The following is a 23,676-nucleotide window of genomic DNA, read 5'->3' as shown; positions in this document are numbered from 1 at the left end:
CCCATCTTTTCCACGTTTTTTCTCTCTCAGTTTGTTTCTTGAAGCTTGTGACTGTCATCATCTGGAGAAGCTTATCCTGCCATGCTTCCCTGCTTGTCCCTTTATTGGGTAGTTCTATCGTCCCACAGAGATCTCAAGGAGTGTACTTTATGTTAATGCAAGTGCGTTTCTATTTGTGTTAATGCGAGTGTGTTTTCCCCTTTATGCAGACAGGCCTAGAAATAAGTGAAATGGGAGCCTGGGCACAGGTTGGACTTTTCAATATGGCCAGGAGGTCAAGAGCTGGCTTAAAGGCAATGCAGCGTTTAATGTTGCCATGGCTGAGTTCCCAGCGAGCTCGTAAACATCCTTAGTGTCTGTTTCAGTATGTAAAAAAGTGATAATCCTTTTCATTATTAGTGAAATAATTGGGATATCAGCTGGGGGAGAGATGCTGTGATCTAGAAAGCATCCTGCAGTGTATTCACTTACTCTGTTCAGATAGTGCTGTTGCAGCAAATGTATTTGAATTTTATGTTAACACCAGATTCAAATTCCTATTGATAGTTTTTATTTCTGTAAAATCACTGCTTAGTACTGGGGAAAAATATTCTGCACAGTTCTTTATATAATTAAAACCATATTAACTTGAGGGATCACGAGGGTACTAGTAAGTGACTTCAGCAATTTGTAGGTATCTAGTAATAATATTTTTATGTTCTTCAATTGTACCCCCCAATTAAAAAATTCCAGTGCGTTGTAGAAACACTGGTGAATTTAGTACTGTTTTTGCAGTTATGTGTGTAGGGAGAAATGGGGCCTAGAAGGATTAACAGACTAACCTGAGGTTCATCTCAACTCAGTGGAAAGGCTCTGCATGGTGAAGATGAGCCCTTTGACTATGAAGTCTCTGTGGGCTATTGAGTAAGGGGTGGGATAGAAGGGAGCATAGCAAAGTGAGAATGCTTCAATCCCTAATACCAAGAGCAATATTGTGAATTGAACTAGGATTCAGCTGTTCCCTGAGGAAGGTACTATATACTTCTGTCTACATATAGCAGAAGAAATAGGGTGTTTCAATAGAGAGATGTTTTATAAGGCAGGGACTCTTGAAGATTTTGGTTGACCTCCAATACGTGGAAAAGGAAATCCATAGCTAACACGAGTAAGCGGAGTTCCCCTTAGCAAAAGAGAGATGTGTTCACCCTCCATCTGGACTTGTCTACAACAGGTTCTGAACTAAGTACCTCCTGTAACATGTATATGGAAGATACCACTATATAAAGTGTCAATGCAAGCCTAAACAGGAGGAAAATGTTAAGGTCAGATTTTTATGTTTTAACTTGCTGTGGAGCACAAAAAGTTTAATAGTGGCATGGAACTGAAAACAACTGGACCTAATAGTTGGAGGTGGAGCTTCCTGAGTGCTGTCTTACCAACTTCCTAACCCTTGTCTGAGAAAATGAAGTCTGTAGATAAGTTAATTTTTTAAAATATGCATTTCAGTACATTATACATGTATTTATTATACTTGAGTGATGGAGGTGTGTTATAGTATTGTACCTGTGGGCAAAGAAGTATGCTTATGCTTGGCCAGAAAGATACTAAGTTCATAAATGCATGATAAAACCCAGTAGAGTGAGTTGGCAGAGAGGTGTACAAGAGAACTGTGGCTGACTGAAGGATACGGTGAAGTGTATTGCAAACTAATAGATATGGAAATACATTATCAAATGCTTGTTAAATTTAGTGTCTCTTAAGTTCTTAAGTACGGTGTCTGGTTAGGCTTTATTAAAATTATCTTATAATTGCAACATAAAGAAAAAGGCTGCCTATGGTTTTGACATTTTGGATTGTGATTGTTAAAAGGTTCTTCTTTTTCCTCCTGTAGGTTCTTAGGAAATGATTGCAATAAAGCGACATTTATTCTTTGTGGAGCTTTTTTGTTAAATGCTCAGCATAAAAGAAACAAGCTCATGATAAAGGCCTGCTGCTAAGTAATGGATTTTGGTAATGTTTCTTACCTCTCTTTGTTGGGTTTCATATTGATATCACAAATGATATTAATGTCAGCGAATTTTATTCTGAATTTGCTTAGAAGTGAAGCCATCCTGAAAACAAAAGAGAACATTTTATCACTATATTTCTGAGTGCTTTGCATCAAAGAGCACTCATAATGAGTTAAGATATCAAATGCATTTGTCTCATTGTCTTTAACTATATGGCAAAGTACTTTAAATGCTTTAATATTTCAGTTTCCAATTACAGAACTGGATTGATGTGATTGCTGCAGTATAATTCATTTAACTGGTGATCTATGACAATAAAAAAATAAATAAAAAATGGAAACAAGTAGTGGACAGAGGGGAAGGTTGTTTGTTTTGGAAAAATGCATGGAATACATACAACATGGGTTGTATATGTATTGGTGAAAATTTGGTCCAGAAGGTTGATGTGCAATACGTAATGTATGCATTTATATTGATCTACTCATATGTTTTCTTTAAATATTTTCATAAAAGGAAATACAGTGCTCTTCTGCACCAGTTGGCAGGAGGAATAGTTTACAGCTCTGTGTGTTTGTGCTGAGATTACAGAGGGACAGTTAAGAAGTTAAGTCAGTTTTGTCTTTGGTTGAAGTACGGTTGGGAATTTAATCTTTTATTTTATTTTATTCCCCCCCCACCCCCACCCCACCTCCTCCACCCCTTTTCTGGTATGCAAGCTTTGGAATTTGAAAAAGTTCCTAGGAGTAAACCATGATAGAAAACCATACTTGCCTATGACCTCAGAATATACTTGTGATTTTCCTATGTAAGAAGAACATACTGCTTACACAAATCTTTTGAACACCAAAAATAACCAAGTCTCAACTTCTGTGGGAAGGTTTTAATATTTGGGGAATTACACATTAGAAAAAGTCCAGATTAGTTTTCTTTCTGAACTGAGAAGTACAATGTATGAAACTGTACTTGGACATCATTGTGTTAGATCTTCCTAGAGAACAGAGCCAGCCTGCCTCTGGTGCATCTGTCTGAGGTTTTTGAGTGTGATGGGTGGATTATGCTGCTGAGGACAGCTGATGTTTATGTAGGAATGTATACACGCATTCTTTTCTTGAAACCAAGTCGTCAGTTATACCGACCACCATGTTCACTCTGGCTTTTGTAGCACCAGTGGTGTGCACAGGTGTTGAGCTACCTCTATGTATGTCTGTCATATTTCCACAAATCCTGTTTGATGTCAAAACCTATTTCCACTCTTGGTGGAGCTTGGTGCCTTGTGTGCAAGGCCTGGACCAGGCACCCGCTGTGCTCCCAAACAGCTGAGCTCCAGCAGGCTCCTGACAGGGGGCAGAGCTCTCCCTCACAGGCCCCAATCAGCTGAAAGGCTGCTTTTAGCCAGTGGTATGAGCAGTTTACACAAACACTTGTGCACCTGTTCTACCTAAGTGTGTCGACTTCAGGGCAGTTCTTACTGCTGACAGTACCCCAGCGGTGAGGAGAGAGCCTCCTTCATAAAGTTTCCTTTATGTGAAGGGAAAATCTTAGCAGTGTCCCTGTGGCAGCTGTCTTTGTAAGGCATGGCGTCGTAATCCTAGTGGTGCTGGCAGGCTTCTAACTCCTGTTCTTGCATCTATCCTGACTGCTTTCTGATGGAGTTTTGAATGGATGTGTTACTAGCTCACTACATAGTGCTACTGCTTTTTAAGAAGTAGCATCTGTTGCAAATTTCCAGCCCAAATTGCCTGCTTCACCTGCTGATGAAATGGCAGTACTTCTAGTGTGTAAAGTGCCTCGGAAGGAAAGGTCCTGTATACAGTGAGGCTGGTAATAGGAGTGTATTAGTTTCTTTCATTTGCTTGAAAGCAAATGATTATGAAATCTAGACTTTTAAAAAGAGCTAAGTCAAATTAAGTTGGTCTTAAAGTTGATTAATACGGTCTTTACCTTCCTTAACTTTTGCTATGGCTAATCACATTCAAATGGGCTGCCTATGGTATTTGCATATGAGGAGCTTCATGTGTAATTTCACATAGCATTAACTAGACGATCTTATGTAAATCCCATAAAACTAATGATATTCTCATTACAAAGTGCAGTGTCCTTCTCAGAGAAGGCAATATGAACTGTTAATGGGAAAAATATCTGGATGTGAGTTTCCTCACACCATCACCATTTACACCAAGCCCTGAGTGCTATGCCATAAGCTCAACACCTTTATAGAAAGTACTTGTTTTGGTACTGCTGACAGTTTTTTAAACAAAAAGTTTTGCTGGCTAATTCCCAGCTTTCTGCTGCATACATATTATATTTATCAAAATCCTTAAGCAGTGAGGCAAAATAGATATATTTACACTAGTTTTTCTTCTTCAATTCTATTGGCTTTTCCTCCAGTGAAGATCCTTAATTTGCAATTTTTCCACTTCTTCCTGATAGTTAGAATGTAAGGAATTAGGATTGTTAGACCTGGAAGAACATATAAAATTGCAGGAAAATCAAATTAGTGCATTGTGTGGGAGAACTGCCATGCTTAATATAGGCAATATTGGACATACTTTTCTGTCTGTTTAAACTATTTTAAAATGAACTTATCTATGTAATCTTAAAACAGTTTTGTACAAGTTCCCGAGTATGTTTTTGTTTGGTAACACAGAAATCTCTCCCTGCGGTTCTCACTTGAATTCCTTACCTCCATCATCGAACAGCCACCAAATGTCAATTGTACCTTTTCCTTGCTTCTTTTTAAATTGAGTGCTGGCTTCTAGCAGCTTCTGATTGAATTCACCCATATGCATTGACTGTATTGTGTTAATGGTGCTCTCTGAAATGAGAAAGAAAATGTGGAAAGATTTCTGACAAGTTAAGCAACGTGTAGCTGTAGGGAGCCAAATGGAGAAAAAGCTTCAGGATCCCCCCCCCCCCCCCCAGTCACTGTAGTTCTATTTCAATTCCTTTGTACAAAATAAAGGATTAAAAAGATTAGTGAAATTGTGCCTATCCTTACTATAAGTTTGCCCTTTACTTAGGAACAAACGATATGTTGGAATTTATCCATATAACATTCAGAAACAATGGATTATTTCCATAACCTAGCATGTTTATATGAAACCATCAGATGTTAAAGGCATTAAACTGGTATCTTAAATCTGTGAACACTTCTATATTTGTTTAAACTTATTTATATAAGCAAAACTGGCTGATATCCTTATAAGCAACAAGAACATATCCCCCCGAAACAGGTGATGGTATTTTGTTGCCTGAATCAAGATGAGGAACTAGAGAAATAGCTGTTTGCTGTCACATGGATTTGCTTTCTTTCATTAGACTGTCTTGTTAAAAATTTAGCAAACATGTAAATATTTGTTTGAAGTTCGTTATTTTTGATATACTTTTCAGTAAGGACACGAAGGTACAGAGGTTGACTTGTTTCTGCTCTAAATTATATAAATCTACAAAAATGTAGAGCATACATGCTATGGACTCTTAGTTGACCAGTACACAGAGGAAACAAAGCTTGTGTAATAAATACTGTGTTCACTAGACTGTAACATCTTCAAAAGGATTATCTGGTTTTGTTCTCTGGATCTTGTTAACTACCCTAGACTTCACCAGGATCTTCAAAAGCAATTAGGAAATATTTGATAGATTTTAGAAATAAATGGTTATTGTCTTGTGTTTGCATTGTTTACAGGCTCATCTTGCTGTTGTAAAATACTGATCATCATAAAATGAACAGTAAAGAAGGACAAAGAGCTAACTGGGCACAGCAAGAACACAAGTGAGGCTAAGACTGGAAGGCAGAAAACATAAGCATATATGGCAACTTCCCTATGCTTGAGAGGGTCATTGTTAATTGAAAATAAACTTTGCTTCTTGCTGTTTGCTTGACTGCTTTTAAAAGGTACAGTCTTGTCTATGCACTAACAGTATCTCTCATTCCATCTTTTGAAGCCTGTGGCTTTATTACTGCTTCAATGATTTAAAAAAGACAGTGTCAGAGCAGTATTATAAATGGAGCAGACAGGCTTCTTTAGAGCTTTTACTCTGATCTGTCAGGTTCTGAAAATGCTTTGTTCTATTTTCCTGTATTTCTAGAGTCTGGATGCAACTGTTCCCAAGCAGCTATTGGCTTTCCTTTACATTTCTAGCATCTATGCAGGAAGATGCAACAGCTCTGGGGAGTATGAAAGAATAAGCAAAATGGAGACATAGGAATGTTTATTAACATAATCTATATTATATTGAGACCCAAAGTATATAAACGTATTTTTTATTCTTTTCTGAATAAAATTGAAAAGGGTATTTGAAGCAGGGAGGTGCATTTTTTTTTAATTTATTTTTTATATATATGTTTTACTAAAGCCTGCAAGTAAAGAATAATTTCATTTTGTGTTTTCTGTCTGTAGGTCTTCGTGATACCTGTGGGAGTTGCATGCACAGACAGATGTAATAAGCTCTGCAGGTGAAAATTCTGAAAATAGTTGTCCGCATACAAGCGTGGCTTCAGGTGGGTCATTATCATCACAGCCTGGCAATTGCAATATCAGACCTTTAATTTTTTTTCTCTAGTTCTGTGTCATTTTACTGTATCTGAAATGTAATTTTGATTTTAACACCTCTACATTTAAGTTATGTGTTAATTAGTTATTTCACTGCATGCTGTACATGTATATGTACTTTCAATACTTGTACCACCTTCATTTGTGCCTTTTTACAAAATGATGTTTAGAATATAGAGCAGTGGTACTGTTTTTACCTATTTTCCATCTGGATACTGGGTGCTTGCGTGTATGTGCCTATGTGAATGTTGAATAAAGCAAGATTGCTTCTTCCCTGAATATTGCTCGTAATTACTTTAGAGGAGGAAGAAAACACCTCTGTTTAAAAACTGAAAATGTCCTTTAAAAATAAGACTTTTTCTGTGTTCCTCAAACATTGATGCTATTTTTCTATGGCCACCAAGGCCTGTTTGCGCGGGGCAGGCCTTGTTCCAAGAGACTCTGTGTGGCTCAGGAGCTTTGGCCTTACAGCCAAAGTCCAGCTTGCATATTGGTGAGAGTATGATGAACTGAAGGGTCAGGAAGAAGTTCTCATTTCAGAACTTACCCTTTTTTGTTTCATGCTTTGAGATACTGAGCTTTCTGGCTTTTCTGAAGAATCCACAGATCCCACTTTTTTCTTCTTCAAAGTCATTTTCTTTAATGGTAGCTTCCAGTGCCAACCTCTCCTGCTCCAGCTTCTCTAATTCCTCTGTATTTGAGAAAAAGTAGGCGAACTGGTAACACATCATTTTCTATTTCAAATAAAAACACTTATTGAAGTAACAGCGATGTTGTAATTGCTGTTGTGGTTCTTAGTACACAATGTAAAGCTGCTGGGAGAAAAAGTCTTTAAATACTTTCTCCTCGAAAACCAATAGGGAGGAGGAGGCTGAATTCACCTCTAGAAGCCCTAATTTAGGGTGCCCATGCTTATCACAGCAGTGAATATTAAAGTGCTAGTTAACCATTCTCAGACTTCCTTTTCAAGATCAAATTCAGTATTACCTGTATTTTATGGTTACATAAGATACTATACATTTAGTTATGTTTGTGGGTTGTTTTCATTCTTAAGAATTCAAAAACAGATCAGGAAAGCTGTTTTCTTAAAGTAAGAAAGCTGGTGTAAAGAGTTCAAGCTCTTGGGCCTCTGCTCTGAGAGCAAGACTACATCAATTTGGACTTGAGATTCTCAGAAATATGAAAGGTTACTGAATATGTGATCAGTTTCTAAGCTGAAGTATGTCTGATGTTTGTTTTTTGTTTTTGTTTTTCAATTTAGCAGAAAAATTCAGATTTAGCTAAACAATTTTGTAAATTCAATAATATAAAAGAACAACTCCACCTTAGCAATATTGACGAAAAAGTACAATATGTTATTGTGGTATATATTATGATGAGGCACTAATTTTATGGTGATACAGGCATTTACCTGCTGAAAGCTTTTTTTCAAAAGAAAGACTTCTATTTATGTAGAGTGAGGTAAATTTATTTAATAAAGTTTTTTTAAAACAAACAAAACCTCACCAGCTGGATATCATAAGCACTTTTGGCACTCTCAATTGCCAGTGTAAATGAATGCCATTTCGTTTACTTTAGAATCCATGACAACCTTGTGCTTCTGGTTATTAGAGGTGATGATAACCACCAACTTAATGGTTATTCAGAAGTAGAATTTCAGTTTCTCTCTTAAACAGACTTCCATAGCAAATAGAACAGAATACAACCTTTTTTTTTTTTGTTTGTTTGTTTGTTTTCCTCCATTTTGGAGACTGCGTCTGCTTCAAAACATTTCTGCATATGAGAGGGGTTTTATTTTATTTGCTCTACTGTTTCTAATTCTTTCTCATTCCTAGTGTCTTAAAACTTGGTTTGTAAGAATGCAAAGTTGGTAGTTGCTGAAATTTCACTGGTGTTCTAATGCCTCTATCTTCTGAGCAGTCATTTTCTGACTCTCAGTATGCAGAGGCGGGCAGTTCTACTGGAGGTATCTACAGGTCTGGGGAAGCATAAATCTATTTTTAGTATTTTAAGTTCTTGTCATGTTGCACTGTAGCTCTCCATGCACATCAGACTACCAGAGATTCTCCTGGGTGAATATTTGTCTACTGTTTTTTTGTTTGTTTGTTTGTTTGTTTTTAAAGGTGTCTCTGGTGCCTTTTAATTCGTAGGTGATTTGCTTTTGGGGGCTGCCTCATCCCTAGAATCCATCCTCTTTAGTGGAGAAATATTTTTTTTGTTTTAATTAGCTGAGTTAAGGTACTTATGTTCTTTCTGGGTGTTCTTTCAGTCCTGAGCACAGTCTGTCAGCGGGTCTCTAAAATGCTGTGGGGAGAAGCTGGAGGCAGATTTACAGCAGGCGGCAGCAAAGAGTCACCACCATTCTTCTTTTCCTGTGTACATATACCTTCCTTGTCTACAGATTTTATCTAATTTGTATCACAAAAGCTTTCTCTGGTGAGGTCTACATGGGACACTGGGAGTAATTTCCGGGTTTAGGTTGGATCTGTCTGCTCAAGTGAACAAGCTTACAGGAAATGGAAAAGTTATCGTATTGAAAACCTGGAGAATTGTTCTAATAGGGTGTTTATATGGAGCCATTCCCTCCCCAAGTTACATGAGGAACCAGTAGAACTCTGGTGCCCTAAAGAGGAAAGGGAAAACAAAGGCCACCGTTAAACATAGCTCTTAAAAGTCCTTTTGCAACTGCTGCTGCTAATCTAAGGAAGAATGAACAAAAAGGTGAAAAGGAGAATTGATATTTCCTGCAGTTTTGAGATTTTTGCGGCTTTCTGGGCCACAGCGTCCTACAGAGGTGATACTGAAAGCACAGCTTCCTGATTACCATCAGCCCCAGAGATCTCAGGTAGGCAGAGTGAGGAAGATGTGCTGAGAGCTGGAAGGAACCGTGCTGGAGCAACTGGTTGCTCCATGCATGATTTTACAGCTTTAGCCTGTGCCTGTGCTACGAGTGCTTTGGGAGTTCAGTTCCCTGTTGTGCAGAATTCATTAGCACGTGAGGGTTGGCCTCCTGTAACTACCAGTGGACATCTGCTTCAGCAAGGATTTTGGGAAGTATTGAAACTGCAGAAGCAATGAGGAACTGTAGAAATTACAGGTGTAGGAACTATTTCCAAAACCAGATGGTGATGCTAAGAGTATTGGTCTGAATCTTCCCTGTGCTGAGCATGTAACTACCATAGATGTGAAGTATAATTTGACTACTGAGTCACCACATACCTTGAACCTGGAGGACCTGAGTTATATCAAATCCTTGGCTAATTCTGACAATAATCATGCCAAGCTCAAAATCAAAGGCATCACTGAAAAATAAAATAAAAAAAGAACATATATCATTTCATATCGTGCATGTCATTGAGGAAAGCTGCCTTGAGCTGATGCGTAAAAGTGTTAGTGGAGGTATTACTGCCATGTGCTGGGCTATTCTGGGTAAAATTGCAGAAGGTATTGCACAAGAATCAAGTACAGTTCTAATTTTTTTCCTTCGTTTGAGGGGAGGGGGAAAAAAGGGTATGGGAACAGATAGGCTATTCCTAATATAACAGGTGTTTCACAGAATCCTAGAATATACCGAGTTGGAAGGGATCCATAAGGATCATCAAGCCCAACTCCTGTCACCGCACAGGTCTACCCAGAAGTTTAGACCATGTAACTAAGTGCACAGTCCAATCGCTTCTTAAATTCAGACAGGCTTGGTGCAGTGGCTACTTCACTGGGGAGCCTGTTCCAGTGTGCAACCACCCTCTCGGTGAATAACCTCTTCCTGATGTCCAGCCTAAACTTCCCCTGCCTCAGCTTGACACCGTTCCCGTAGGTCCTATCACTGGTGATTAAGGAGAATAGGTCACCTGCCTCTCCACTCCCCTTCGCGAGGAAGTTGTAGACTGCAATGAGGTCTCCCCTCAGCTTCCTCTTCTCCAGGCTGAACAGGCCCAGTGACCTCAGCTGCTCCTCGTATGTCTTCCCCTCTAGGCCCTTCACTATCTTCGTCGCCCTCCTCTGGACACTCTCCAACGGTTTAATGTACTTTTTGTACTGTGGTGCCCAGAACTGCACACAGAACTTCACACAACACTTTTTAGGAGCTAGGTTGCCATGAGCTATTTTTTTCTTCCTTCTCTGAGGAAATAACAAAGCTGGGGTGGGTTTTGTATTTCTTTGACTTGCTGTGGGTTTGCAGGTGAGTTTTGAGCAAGAATCTGAGAAGCCTGTTTCTAAATGACTGTTTCTGGCTAAATCCCAATCCACAGAGCTGCTGAGCCTTAGGCACACAAGAGATTTGAAGCAAGGCTTTTCCTCTGTCTCCTAGGCTTAAAAGAAGAATTCCATGATGTTCTCTTATTCCCTAAGTGTGTACATTAGGGTTGTTTTTCTCTGAGCTCCTGCCTACAAAAAAAAAAAAAGAGAACATATAGTTCTGCAAAAGCACTGCTGACAACAGTGCAGCTTCTTTATGTAGCATTGTCAAGCCACATAATCTCCAACTGTGCCAGACGTTTTCTAAGCAGATCTTGCAAGGTGAGTGAAGCCATGGAGTGTTACAGAGATAGCATATGTCAACCCAGATCTCTAGGTTTATTCTTACATTTTTCTGCATGTTAAGTTCTGTATAGAATCATTAAGGTTGTAAAAGACCTCCAAGATCATCTGGTCCAACTGTTGTATGGAAATGCCATATTAATCTAGACTAGAGGGAGTGAAAAAGGTGATGCTGAACTGTGACTTACTGTATAACACCCACATAGTTTTCAACTTGCGAGGCAGCAGCATTTCTCCAGTCCTTCTTAAATCCAATCACCAAGGTATTTGGTTTCATTCTACCCAAGCCTGACGCCTATCAATATTAAAACACTGCTTGAGAATACACACACACATGCTCTTACTGTAAATGAGAAGTAATGGTGAAAGATAAATGAAGTAATAATGTTCTGGACACGCTTATGACTAGATTGCATTTCATGAATGTCCTTCATGCTCCTACCCATGCAAAAAGATTAGCTCTAAATCACTCCAACTATAAATGATTTTTAGATGACAGAAATGTAATTTTTCTAAATTTCCTAAAGTATTCATTTATATCTCTTCTGACATGCTCTCATTAAAATGGTTCAAAAACTTGTAATCAAAAGAGAGTTCAAGCACTGTTTGTATGCTCATTCTAAGACAATAACACAAAGCTTTTATCAGATTTGGAATACCCAATAGATTAACTGGGTCTGAAGTCTTTTTAAACACCTCAGATATGTAGAGAAGGCATATCCTCTTAAGAATATTTTTTTTTTTTGCCTTGAGCTTAGAAACTGTTGCTGTTCTATTCTGTTTCTTCTGTATTCATTCCGAAAGGTTATTTATCCAGAAGCAGCTAAGCATGCTCTGTAGATAAAATTGCAGTTTATAAACAGGAAGAACAAATGGATTGTCAATATATTGCTTTGCCTCCAAAACTGGAACTGGATGTTAAAACATGGAAAAGTAAGGGCTATCAGTTCTAGTTTAAGCTAACTTAATTCTTATAGAAATCTGAATACTCGGAGTATTGGGAACCTTTTACCTCAACAAAAAACTGTTGAAATCTTGGTATGTTTTTTTGTTGTTGTTTCTTTCTTTGTTGTTATTGGTTGTCTGTGTGCGTGTGTGTTTTGTTTTTTTTTGGTTGGCTTTGGGGTAACACTGTTAGATTTGCACTGTTTATATTCAAATGAGTAAGTGCTTGGCAAACCAATACATTTGTTCTTAGGTTATTACAGTGATTATATGGTTATTCTGGTGTACTGGGAATTATTTGTGGTTTAGGTAGTAATGAAGAGATCTTTAGACTATGATTGTTCTCAAAAATATTAGAAGGATCTCCTTCTGAGACAATGCTTAAACCAAAGGTGAAGTAACCGTGTCAAGTTTTGATAGAACAAATTTTTTCTGCATTTTGTCTCAGTACTTTTGTGTTTAAATACAGGTGAGAGAGAGAAATTGGAAACATAAAAAGTGCCCCTGTTGTTAAGGCCATTTAAAAATGGACTTTTGGAAAAAGTCTGCTTTATTCTTAGGGTAATAGAAAAATATTGCCCACTATTTTAGATGGCCTTCTCTGCAAAAAATGTATGTTTATTACACTTTGTTTTCAATAAATGCAAAAAAAAAAAAAAAATCTTAGCAACTTATTATGCTGCATAATACCAAGCAATAGAATTGATTTGAAGTGTATCAAGTGTCAGCTGCACAGACATTCATATGATGCCCTGTAGAGGCCTCTGTTTTTGTTTTTAGGAAGTATCTTGTTCATTTAGGAAAGAATCAGCCTGCCTTGTCTCATAATTCCATAGCCCAGAACTAGATCTGTTTATGAAATAACCTGTAATATAAATCCATGTACCCCCAGAATGCCCTCTCTGTTTATAACATTTTCCATACATACACAGGACTTCTTAACAAGTAAACAGAAATGCTTTCTATAAAGGGATGCTTTGATGTAGCACTCTTCTCTGTGTTCTGTAAACAAAAAGCTTACTTGAAGGAGACTTTTGACTCCATCTCTGAAGCTGTCAGCTGCCACTGCTGCATAAAAGGCTTTTCTTTTGTTCTTTGTAAGCCAGGCCTGCTTTTTTGCCATGCCACTGTTCATTTCCTTAACACACAGTTTGCGTGGTCCCTGCATGATACAATAAAATATTATTAAGAAGGCTTGTATTATGCAACACAGAGCAATTTTGAAGGAGTTACCTAGTCTGCTGTGGGAGCAAATGGAGAGAGTCAGAAAAATACATTTCCCAAAAGAGTCTGCAGAGATTCAACCCTTTGAAAAGAACTAGGCTGCTAACATAATTCACGTTCTGCTCAAGAAGGCTGAGTCTGTTAATGCTACTTAAATATAGCGATTCTGACAGAAAGGATGACTACTCTGGGCTGTAACATCTTAGAAAAATATCTAAGGTATGATGAAACATCTCAGAGTGAATAAACTCCTTTCCTGACATGATTTCATAAATAAGGCTGAGCAGATCTAAATACACCTTGTTAAACTACTATCTACTAATAAGAAGAGAAAGGTATGTTGCCATACAATTAAACATGTAACTGCCTTTGTTACCAGGTCCTCCCAGCGGTCATCTGGTAATTTAATGAGGCAAAATCCATGTCTATATCCAAGTCATAAGACCTGGTACATTCTCAGCAGAGAAAGGCTTGGCAGTCAGTCCCCAGAAAGATTTGGCCCAGAGGAGACATCAAGGCTGCCAGCAGGGAATTTAGACAGATAAGATAAGTTTGGGGAGCATATATCTGGAATTTAACTGATTTCAAAAATCTGTGCTCTTAAGTGTGAGATTAAGGTTTGTGAGGCCTTGTTTATTCCCTTTTATACTGATTTTTAGAAATCTGTAACAGTAATCTAGCTCTTCTGCAGTGAAGATGAAACACAGAGACAGATGCTCAAGATGCTGGCTTTGGAGTGTTACTGGCTGTACAGGTAGTTTTTGCTTTCTGAGGAAGAATAGAAAGTGGAATTGTAAACTGTGGGAGTGTGTTCAGCAACATCAAAGTAGTAATAATTAAATGTGTCAGAAAGATGCAGATAACTTGGAAGTGCTTGAAATCAAGTGAGTGTGTTTGCTTGTTCCTAAGGAGGGAAGTGGTACCAGACTGGTTTGTTAGAAACAGATAATTTAGAACTTGAGTTGGCTACGGAGTTGAGTTCCATGCAGTCTGCAGTCACCACTTTACTATTTTATAATTTCTAGTAGTTTTGAGGGTGCAAGCTGCCATTTTGGTTACAAAGGGACAGGAAACTAATAGAACTCAATAAAACTTTATACAACAAACTAGAAAGGCTTGGTAAACTCATGCTCAGGAGGTTGTATTTCAAAATTCATATTTAAATCTTTCATACTTAAAGTAAGTTAGTATCTGGTAGCTTCTCCTGATAAGCTAGGAAATTGATTAAAATTGAGTAGAGGAAGAATTAGATATATTTATTTTTTTTAGCCATAACATATACTATAGGCTCAAAATTTCCCAATCGAGAACAGCGTAAAACTGAAACTGAAAGATATTCACTCTGAAATGAAGTGTACAGGAAGAATCACTTAATTTAAAAACAATTTTAAATGGGTGATACGGATTGTAAACTCAAAATTTCTTTGTCTCAGAGCTTTCCAGCCTTGCTGAAATACTTTTTTTTTTTTTTTTTTTTCTGTAAGGAAGGAAATTGGATGTACTGTATGTTTATAGAGATGTAGAAATAACTGCAATACATTTACTTTCACTTCGTTGGTATTGGCTGATAGAAAAAGGAGAGAAGGGGATAGAAAAGGAGAAAACTTTCAGCAAGTTCCATGTATAAAGCAGCATTGAAAAAGAAAATGATCTGGCAGAGTTTGTGTGTCATGTTTTATCTGCACATTTTTCATTGTTTCAAATAATAATGTGAATTTTGATCTGATCAAAAGCAGGCTGGATTGATGCTTACTCAGGCATCATCCCTCACATAGTTCTGTTAATGAATGACTTTTTGGAAAGTACAGGAGGAGGGAGGTAAATGCACATAATCTTTCAGAGACGATGCTGCACTCTTGTGTGACAGTAAGCTTACTGGAGTATTTCTTAACGTGTAACTTGAGAAGAGTTTGCTGCATTATTAATGAACTTGTGAATTCATGAAAAGGAAAAAAAAAATAAAACATTTACAAATATCTTGCACAAAGATGCTTCTGTTGTCCAAGGGGACAGTCCCACTTCATCAGATAGCCTATCTGTCCTCCCCTACTCCTCCTTTGTATCACTGTTCATGTTTTGCAATTGTGCAGTGAATTTCGGTACAGATGAAGATTAACCTTGCAAAAATATTTGTGAAAACAGGGAGAAAAGCAGAATAGCCCTTTTCACTGGAAAATCACTGTTCAAGCCCACACGCAGCCACAACCTTAAAGATGGTTTAAAAGCTGTTTGTCTGTATATTAAATTCCTATATTTATTTTACCCATTTGTGAACATTATCATATTCCCAGGAAGTTTCTTGCCCTCATTTGGGGATAGGGAATGGAAGATGTTCCCTCTGGCATAGTCTCAAAACTTTAGCATAGCTAGCAGTATGTCAGCCTTTGAGGCAAAATATGTTGGATATTACATTTGTGGGTAAATGGTCTTGCTGTATTTGTTATGATATGTATTGTATCTTCAGTACAGTGCCTGGATTTCCAGTCATAGCTCTCTCTGGAGTCGTGCAAGCTTATGTGACAGTAAGACACCTCACAGTCTTGTACTATGGCAGCAAACTTATTCTAAGTACGTTATGACATTCCCACTCCCAGGACACAGGAATCTTATCATCTGGTTGTTGCCATAGTTTTGCAAATTGCTAAGGTTTATTGTGTCACACTTTTATTACCAACCAAATTAAATTTAGCTTTTGTTACTGGAGAAATAATAGGGAAAAAAATGCTTACACTGACAAAATAGACATAGTTGTTTTTTTTGTAGACTAAAATGAAATTTCAGTTCTACATAGAAAGTGGTAATATCAGAGAAACATGCCTAAATAAATCAGAAAACATGCTGGAAATCAACCTTATGAATCTGCCTAATCTCAGGATCTTCTTGGGTTTGATTCTGTGCTTATTGAATGCAGTGGGAAAGCTACCAATAATTACAATAGAAAAGGATTTGAGCCATTCACTCTTTATAGATTCATTCAGTTTGGAAAAAATCACATGTAGCTTCTCTATACTTCCATTCTTCAAAGTGACAGCATCAAAGGAATTATTCTTATGCTCATGTGGAAGAATACATTATCTTGTCTGCAGTGACTCTGACTCTATTAGTTAGATTCTGCAGTCCCTTTTAGTGTCATGGACCTTTTATTTCCTCTCAAAAGGTTGTTGTAATATTTAAAATGCGTTTTCTCTTCTATAATACAAACCCATCTATTTTTGTCATTTCCTAATTAAAGTCTAATGTTCATCCTTTTAAAATACATAACTTCCTGTCTACTTATAGCTAGAAATATATTTTGCTTCTTTCTTTAGAAGATATTGGAAAAGTATGTTTATACTCAAAATTAGCGTTGTTACAATTTTGGAGAAAGCACTGCACAGAGATCTGAATTACTTGCCAACCCCCTGCAAATGAGTGGCAAAGCTGGAAACAGAGCTTAGGTAATTGTCTCTAGTGCTATATTCCTGAGAGAACTCTGCCTCCCTCTTTTTTTTTTTCTTTTTTTTTTTTAAACCTTACTGTGTCAATTTAAAAAAAAAATTTGCAATACTTTATTTTTTAAAACTTTTATCATTTTTTTGATAAAAAAAATGATAAATAAAAATTGATAAATAAAAACTTTTATCATTTTTTTTTCCATCTACTATGAGCTCTGAAATGCATCACAATGAGGCATTTACCAACAGGCACTACATGAGCCAATAGCTTTCTTGTCAAGACTTATGACAAAATTAATTCTCAGTGTGAATCTTTTTTGTGGTCTGCACAGAAGCTCATCAGCACCAGTGGGAACATTGTGTGCCAACTGAAAGTGGAATGTGTAATGGGGATATGCAGCACCCATCAGTGCTGAACTTTTGTATTTATGCGAGTTGACCTTACCGTATACACTTCACAGCAGATACACAGCCCATTGTTTTTTGTGAAAGTATGTGTGATGTCTAGCAGAGCAGGCCTGATCATAGGAGCTCCTGTTAATACTATGCACTGGGGCCTGTTAGGAGGAAAAAACAGATTGTATTTAATTGGGTAATGTACTTATTCAGAGTAAGCCATTCAGCTGTTCACTGGAAATCTTACCTGAAGTTTTTCACGTGATCTTCCACTGCAGTTAAAGCCAGAGCACTGTCCAAGGCATTAATATAATAAAGAGCTTGTGTAGAAGAGCCCCAATTTACTTCTGCATATAATGAAGATAAATAATGCATATTAAACCATGGGCTTTTCTCTGTGTTCTATTACAAAGGTCAGAAATCATGTTATCTATGAGCCAAAGAAGTGTATATTCTACCATGCTTAGATATAGATCTACCCTTCTTTATGCTTCATAAGAAAAGTTAGTTTGTGTGATGCAAAAATAACATGCAAATGAATTGTCTCATTATTTTTATAAAAAGCATAAGCAACGTTATTTCTTCTGCTTGGGAAATGTTTTCTTACGTTTCATTAACTTTGTACTCTTTCCCCATGTATAAAATGGACAGCCCTGAGCAATCCATTCAGTGTGGAATTTGAGGAAGTTCAAATTAATCCATTAGCAGGGAGTATCACAAGCTCTGGTTAGTTCTGTTCTTCTGTATGGGGCAAAAATTGTTCTCCCAAACTAATTTTGGCATATAGATTGTCTTCTCTGTTCTTTGGTGGAAGGAGGCAGATGAGAAACAACTTTCCATACTGAGGTCAACATGAATGCAGATCAAGTCCAGTTATGTCAAGGTACAGAGCTAAAGCTTAGTGAAAATAAGTAGAAGGATGTCTAGAGGCCTTCTTTTCTGAGGAATATTAGACTTTTTGAACCACTCCATTGTTGGTAGGTAAGTGCTGAACAAAAGTCACTATCTTGGAGAGTTGGAGATGGATAGATTTTTGCTTGGTGTCTTCAGTGAATGTAACCAGGCTTTAAGCTGCTACTTTCCAGCAAGGACATTCATTGGTAATATACTAGGAAAAGGGTAACAATCTTCAAATGTATTTCTGACACCCCATCTTTTCACAGCTGCATTCTCCTACGTGGTGTACAGGGAAAGAACCACAGACCTTCCCAGTAGGTATGAGAGCACAAATAGGGAGGACACACAACAATGAACTAATATACACAGAAAAGAGTAACACAGGCTCAGACCAGATGCTGCTGTATCAACCTAGCTGCAATGAAAGCACATCTTATGCTGGGAGATTTGCCTTTTTTCTTTGTATTATTTGTTTCACTGAACAAGGTATTCAGATGGTTAGCACTAAAATCTGGACCTGGGTTAGTTTAGTCTTGGCTATGAATAACCAGACTAAGTTGTCTCATACTGGTGCTGTATTGCAATAGTGCACAGATTTCTAAGGACAGCTCCTGTGATTTGCTGAGCTACTAAGCATTCTTTTCCAGCAGTAAAATGTGCCTATATTTCATGATTTACTGAGGAATTATATGAAAGTAGTGGAGAAAGATCAGGTCACAATGCAGCTTGTGTTTTTATTGTATAGTGGCAGCAGGTTTCACTTTTTTGAGTGAGGATGCCAGACGAGACAGCTAAGAACACAGCAAAATTCAAGCAAGGTTTTGTGTATGGATGGAAAAACGTGATGAGTGAAACTCAAGTGAAAGCCCAGATTAACTCTTTAATAATGATGTGGGAAACAAATGGTGCGCTGGACCATTTATACAAAGCCCTGAACCTGAAGTGCTTGTTAAAAAGGCAAAAGTTCAGAAGACTATTGCCTTAATCTATTTTATATAAAGTGGGATATGATGGTTCAAACTTCCCTGTAAGGAAAGGTGTTTAAGAAGAAGGAATGGGTGCTTCTATAAGCAGAATTAATTCCAGTAAAGTCTGCTGAGGCTGCATAACATATACATAAAATAAGTATCTTGTGGCCTTACCTGGTTTCTTATATGTCACATAAATATATAGAAAGAGTTCAATGGCATAAGTGATGAGAGCTGCCCACCAGTTGATGACAAACATGACACCACAGCACAACAGGGCTCCAAAGAGTGATACCCACATGTTATAATATCTGAATGCAGGTCTCCAACCTGTTTAAAGAGAATTGAGGAAATTGGAAGAGCAGAAAAATATATAAAGCAAATGGCGATCCAGTGGTCTTGCACATACAGACTCGCACGCAGTTTTTTTCAGGCTCTGTCAGAAGGGGTGGGAGGGGTATGTGCAAGTTCTCAGGCAACAGGTACTTCCAGGGTATTGGCTGGTTTAGATTTCTATACATACCAAATACTGGGGCTTGCAAACCTTTCACTATAACCTGCTTCCTACTGCTTTGTCCAGCCTCGCTTTGAATGGCTTTTATGTGTTTTTGCCAAAATAAAGTTCACTAGTTCAGAACTGAAAATAGGCTTTCCCGTAACTCCAAGTAATAGGTTATTACGTCCTTCTGATGCATACACATAGAACTTATTAATAGAAGCTAAATGCTTGCTGAGAGGACAGTTTGTCCCAATGTTCTAAGTACATGTGTCTTTCAAATTTGTAAATTGCCTGGCCTCGCTGCATAAAAATAAAATCATTGGCAATTGACTTTAAAAAGATATTATTCCTGCTGCTCTTCAGCTGCAGTACTGAATCCTTCCCCTGCTAGCAATTAAAATGAAGCAAGCAGTGAGCCTCCATGGTTTGCAGGTCTCTGTTAGGTGTTCTACAGAGCAGACTCTTTGGAGAGGAGAAAAACACTGAAGATACAAGGAGAGGTTGAGCAACCCTATTTTGGATCATCTTTGTAATGAGGGAATGGGAAGGTCCTGCTGTGAAGAAATTTGCTATCCTGCAGCCTTGCAATTATGATAATCCATCATTGTGAATTGGCAGAAATTAACTGGAGGAAATTAGGAAAAAAAAAAGGGTACGGTTTTGTCAGGAAATGTTAAGTAGTGGCAGAGTTGAATCAGATGCACGCATGTGAAATATGTAGGGGTAATTTTTACTCAGCTCTAAGGCCATGTAAAGCAGATCTGCATTTGTTCAGCTGTGCAGGTAATTAGCAGAAGTGTTCATCTTTTCTGCCCTCTGAACAAATGGCACCATGCAGATCTGTTGGAGGGAAGCTGATGTAGGCATTTTTTCTACCACTGCAGGTTTCTTCACGCTGGAAATCAAAAATGTGTTCTCTGCTTCTTGAATTGAATAATTTATTCATATCAGCAGGAACATGTCTTTCCTGTGTGCCCTAAACGGTGCTGCTCAGCTGATTGACTTTAGTCCTTAAGGTGTCACCCCTCCATTAATGATGATGAGGAGGACTGTTCATCTGTGGTGATGCATATGCCTGCAAGCCTGTATTTTCCCTTGCTGTACAAGTGTAAAGAGTAACTCCCAAGTTACCATTGTAGAGGCCCTCATTATGTTCTACCCTACATTTCTGCTACTAGCCACTGCAGAGCTGATGCTGTTCTGGGGACCTGTTCTTGTTCTGTGCGTTCCCTCCAAGGCTGTATTACTACTAGCACAGTTACTGCTCATGAACCTTCTGCAAATTTCACCATAGTTCTGGCAGAGACAGGCATAATGATACCCCACTATACCTTGCTTACTTTATGTGGTCAGAGGTAGCATAGCTTTTTATTCATCCATGTTGAGTGATAGTGAGGAGAAATACACCCTAAGGAAGAGCTTTTCTGCTCCAGTGGGATTCACCAAAGTCTTTTTCATCTTGTACAACTGCAGGGAATGTAAGGGCTAGAGCCATTATTTTTGTCTCTTGCAGATAAATAAAATGTCATCATATTCAATGGGAGCAGTAAAACCTCAGATCACATAGCTTAGATGTTTTACAGGTACTGCAGCTTTCTCTGACATACAGTTGAAAACTTGCAGAGAGAAGTCTGTGTAGCCCACCCTTAAATCACTGGTGAATGCCGACTTACCTGGAGATTTTGCATATGAGGCATGAAAGCAGGAGAAATTAATCAAAGCGTATGAAGCCAGGAAGAAATTGGAGATGATGGGAGCAATGGTATTCAGTTCAGCTGCAAGACACACACACAGGCATCAGTTTCCTAGGTTGTGGATAGCTTTCTTCTGACTGCATTAAATCTGGATACTGTCTGAATTTTTTATTCAGGGAGTTTTGCTATTTTTCTGTGGTACTAATTTAAGGCCACCTTGATATACCCTCATTTATATTAGTGTGTCTGCTCATTTTAATAATATATATGCCATGTAAGGTTATACTTGATACTCCAGTCCTGCAGACTGCCTCTTAATGATGTGGATCTGGTGTGAATTTCAGAGCTTTAAATATGTGATTCAGAGGACACGTGTTTCTTGAAAGGCTTTTAGTCAAAATGTATTGTTTTGCTTTTTAAATGGTGATCTGAATTCTCTTTACTAAACTTCCTATTTGTTGAGAGTGTCACACAATTTGAAATTGAAATTTCAGAAAAAATAATTTAAAAAATCCAACTCCCCAAAATTACTGATAATAGTGATAGCACACTCAATATGGTAGCTAAGTTTTTCTGCCACCAGTGCTGGCAATTTGGGCTGTGCCTTTGAGCTGACTGTGGGAAAGGCTTGACAGAGTAGGCCTCCTAATTATCTCAAAATTATTTCACATCCATACGCAATATGAACTGGAAATACATTTTCAAAGTTGGATATTGCCTTATTTGATATAGTTCTAAGCGCTGCCCTCTTACAGTGAAATGAACAGGAGCTGCACTTACTTAGTATCTTTGGCAATGAGGCTCTGGTGGTACTGTGCTATTACCAGAGTCCTTGTTTGTTTCTCTTTGCTTTAAGAGTAATGAAATTGCTGCCAGAGCTTTGAGTGTGCTTACCTGACTGGAAGTTTTTCTAACCATAGCTAATCATTGTATTAAAATGTCAGTTTATATACTTTCAAAACATATATTGCAGTTATGTAATTATATACAAACCAATCAATATGAACGCCATAGCAATCACAAAAGTGAGAACATATCCTCTGATTGGCTCGTTGTTTTTTCCATATCCTTTGGCAAAGAAGTGGAGCCCTTTATAGACGTTGTCCTTGCAAAGAGCCTGGTAGACAAATCAGAATTTAATTCTGCTGAGCAGTGATCTCTTTCAGAAGAAATTCACCATATGTGAGTGACAGCTTGTGCTAGGTTTTTGCTAAACAAAAATTAAATCTATCTTAGTACTTCAAGTTCATCTATTGCTATGGCATGTAAACGTTCAAATAAGGTGATAAGCCAATACCCTGCTAAATTATAGCAGAAAAAAAAAAATCAGTCATTTGACACTTATCCAGTACTTTAAAAAGACATGGAGGAAAAAAAACAAAAACAAAAACAAAAAACTGGAGGAAACTGTCGCAGAAATCAGAGCTTTGCTGTAAGGGTGCAACGTATCGTTCTGTCCCGTGCCCTGTGTTCCCATTCACATTGCTGGGAAACACATTGCTGGTGCCCTGGTGGTGTGTGGAGAGAGCCTGTCTGAGCACCCTGCCAGTACAAGAATGAGGGCTGCTGCATGTTCCTGGCATTACTGAACTATGGGCTGGCTTTCTGTCAGGAGATAGAAGTGGTCCTGAAAATAGCCTTGAAGCTATCGAAAACCAGCACCTGTTTCTGCCACCAAGCTGAGCTCTGACCAAAGGAACATTACCATCCTAAATGCTCCCCCCTCTGTGAGGGTGCCAAGACCTGTCTGTTTCTGTAGAAAAACATTCTGTGTGCTGTTTCCCTTGGTTTGTCCTCCTACTTATGTAACTGTTGTTTAAATACCTATCACGTTTGGCACAGAGCTCAACTAAATTGTTCGTCTTTGAAGTAAAATAGAGTATAAGGAAATGGATATTTTGATTTTACCTGGAAAACTTTGGGTGCACTGACAAGAGATGCCAGAGCTGATGACAGAGTAGCAGAAAAGATGCCAGCTGTGATGAGAGGACCAAAGCCAGACACCATGCTCATCACCTTAAAAAAAAAAAAAATCAGACTTGCATTTGGATACATTTTTGATCACAGATCCATTTAAGTACTCTACGTACAGCTTTTCATGGTCCTAAATTCAATACACTACAAACCAGCTGTGAGGTAGGGGAGTAGTGTTATTCCTGTTTCAGTGAAAAGCAACTGAGGCACAGCTGAATTTTTATAAAAACCTGCAGCTGTCTGCTGAGGTAAATGATAATCTGTGAGATTTCCTTACCTCCCGTACTGACTGGCTACTATAAGTCACAGTCTCTGCTTGATGGGTAAATAGTCAGTGGTAGTAAAAAGGGAAAGTGGAAACAGCAGGAAAGAGCCCCAAAGTGCTAAATGTGGTCAGAGGGTCTGAGATTTGTTTTATGTTGTTATTTTTTGTTTGTTTGTTTGTTTTTAATTATTATTGTTTAATATGGCTAAAAAAGGAAGAGAAGAATATGTGACTGTGCTGGCACAACAGCCACACCACAAACTGTGATGCTGGGCACCATCAGGCCTCCTTCAGCCCTTC

At 38.0% G+C, this 23,676-nt stretch overlaps 1 protein-coding gene across 2 annotated transcripts in view; it reads right to left on the bottom strand.

The window, feature by feature from the left end:
• Nucleotides 1–23,676, bottom strand: part of SLC12A1 (solute carrier family 12 member 1) — a gene marked incomplete at both ends in the record, with an annotated part of 48,959 nt that overhangs the window by 4,211 nt on the left and 21,072 nt on the right. For both annotated transcript variants that reach the window (XM_084293281.1, XM_084293282.1), the window contains 13 exons: nucleotides 2,004–2,090; nucleotides 4,337–4,448; nucleotides 4,672–4,803; nucleotides 7,089–7,232; nucleotides 9,761–9,843; nucleotides 11,269–11,375; nucleotides 13,047–13,187; nucleotides 17,129–17,240; nucleotides 17,327–17,426; nucleotides 19,119–19,274; nucleotides 21,117–21,218; nucleotides 22,131–22,254; nucleotides 23,046–23,153. In XM_084293281.1, coding sequence (XP_084149407.1) covers nucleotides 2,004–2,090; nucleotides 4,337–4,448; nucleotides 4,672–4,803; nucleotides 7,089–7,232; nucleotides 9,761–9,843; nucleotides 11,269–11,375; nucleotides 13,047–13,187; nucleotides 17,129–17,240; nucleotides 17,327–17,426; nucleotides 19,119–19,274; nucleotides 21,117–21,218; nucleotides 22,131–22,254; nucleotides 23,046–23,153 — 1,508 coding nt within the window. The remainder of the gene's footprint in view (nucleotides 1–2,003; nucleotides 2,091–4,336; nucleotides 4,449–4,671; nucleotides 4,804–7,088; nucleotides 7,233–9,760; nucleotides 9,844–11,268; nucleotides 11,376–13,046; nucleotides 13,188–17,128; nucleotides 17,241–17,326; nucleotides 17,427–19,118; nucleotides 19,275–21,116; nucleotides 21,219–22,130; nucleotides 22,255–23,045; nucleotides 23,154–23,676) is intronic.

The sequence above is a fragment of the Netta rufina genome (genome assembly GCF_964035555.1).
Source record: "Netta rufina genome assembly, chromosome: 11".
Classification (NCBI taxonomy): domain Eukaryota; kingdom Metazoa; phylum Chordata; class Aves; order Anseriformes; family Anatidae; genus Netta; species Netta rufina.
This window is presented reverse-complemented; position numbering and strand designations above follow the sequence as displayed.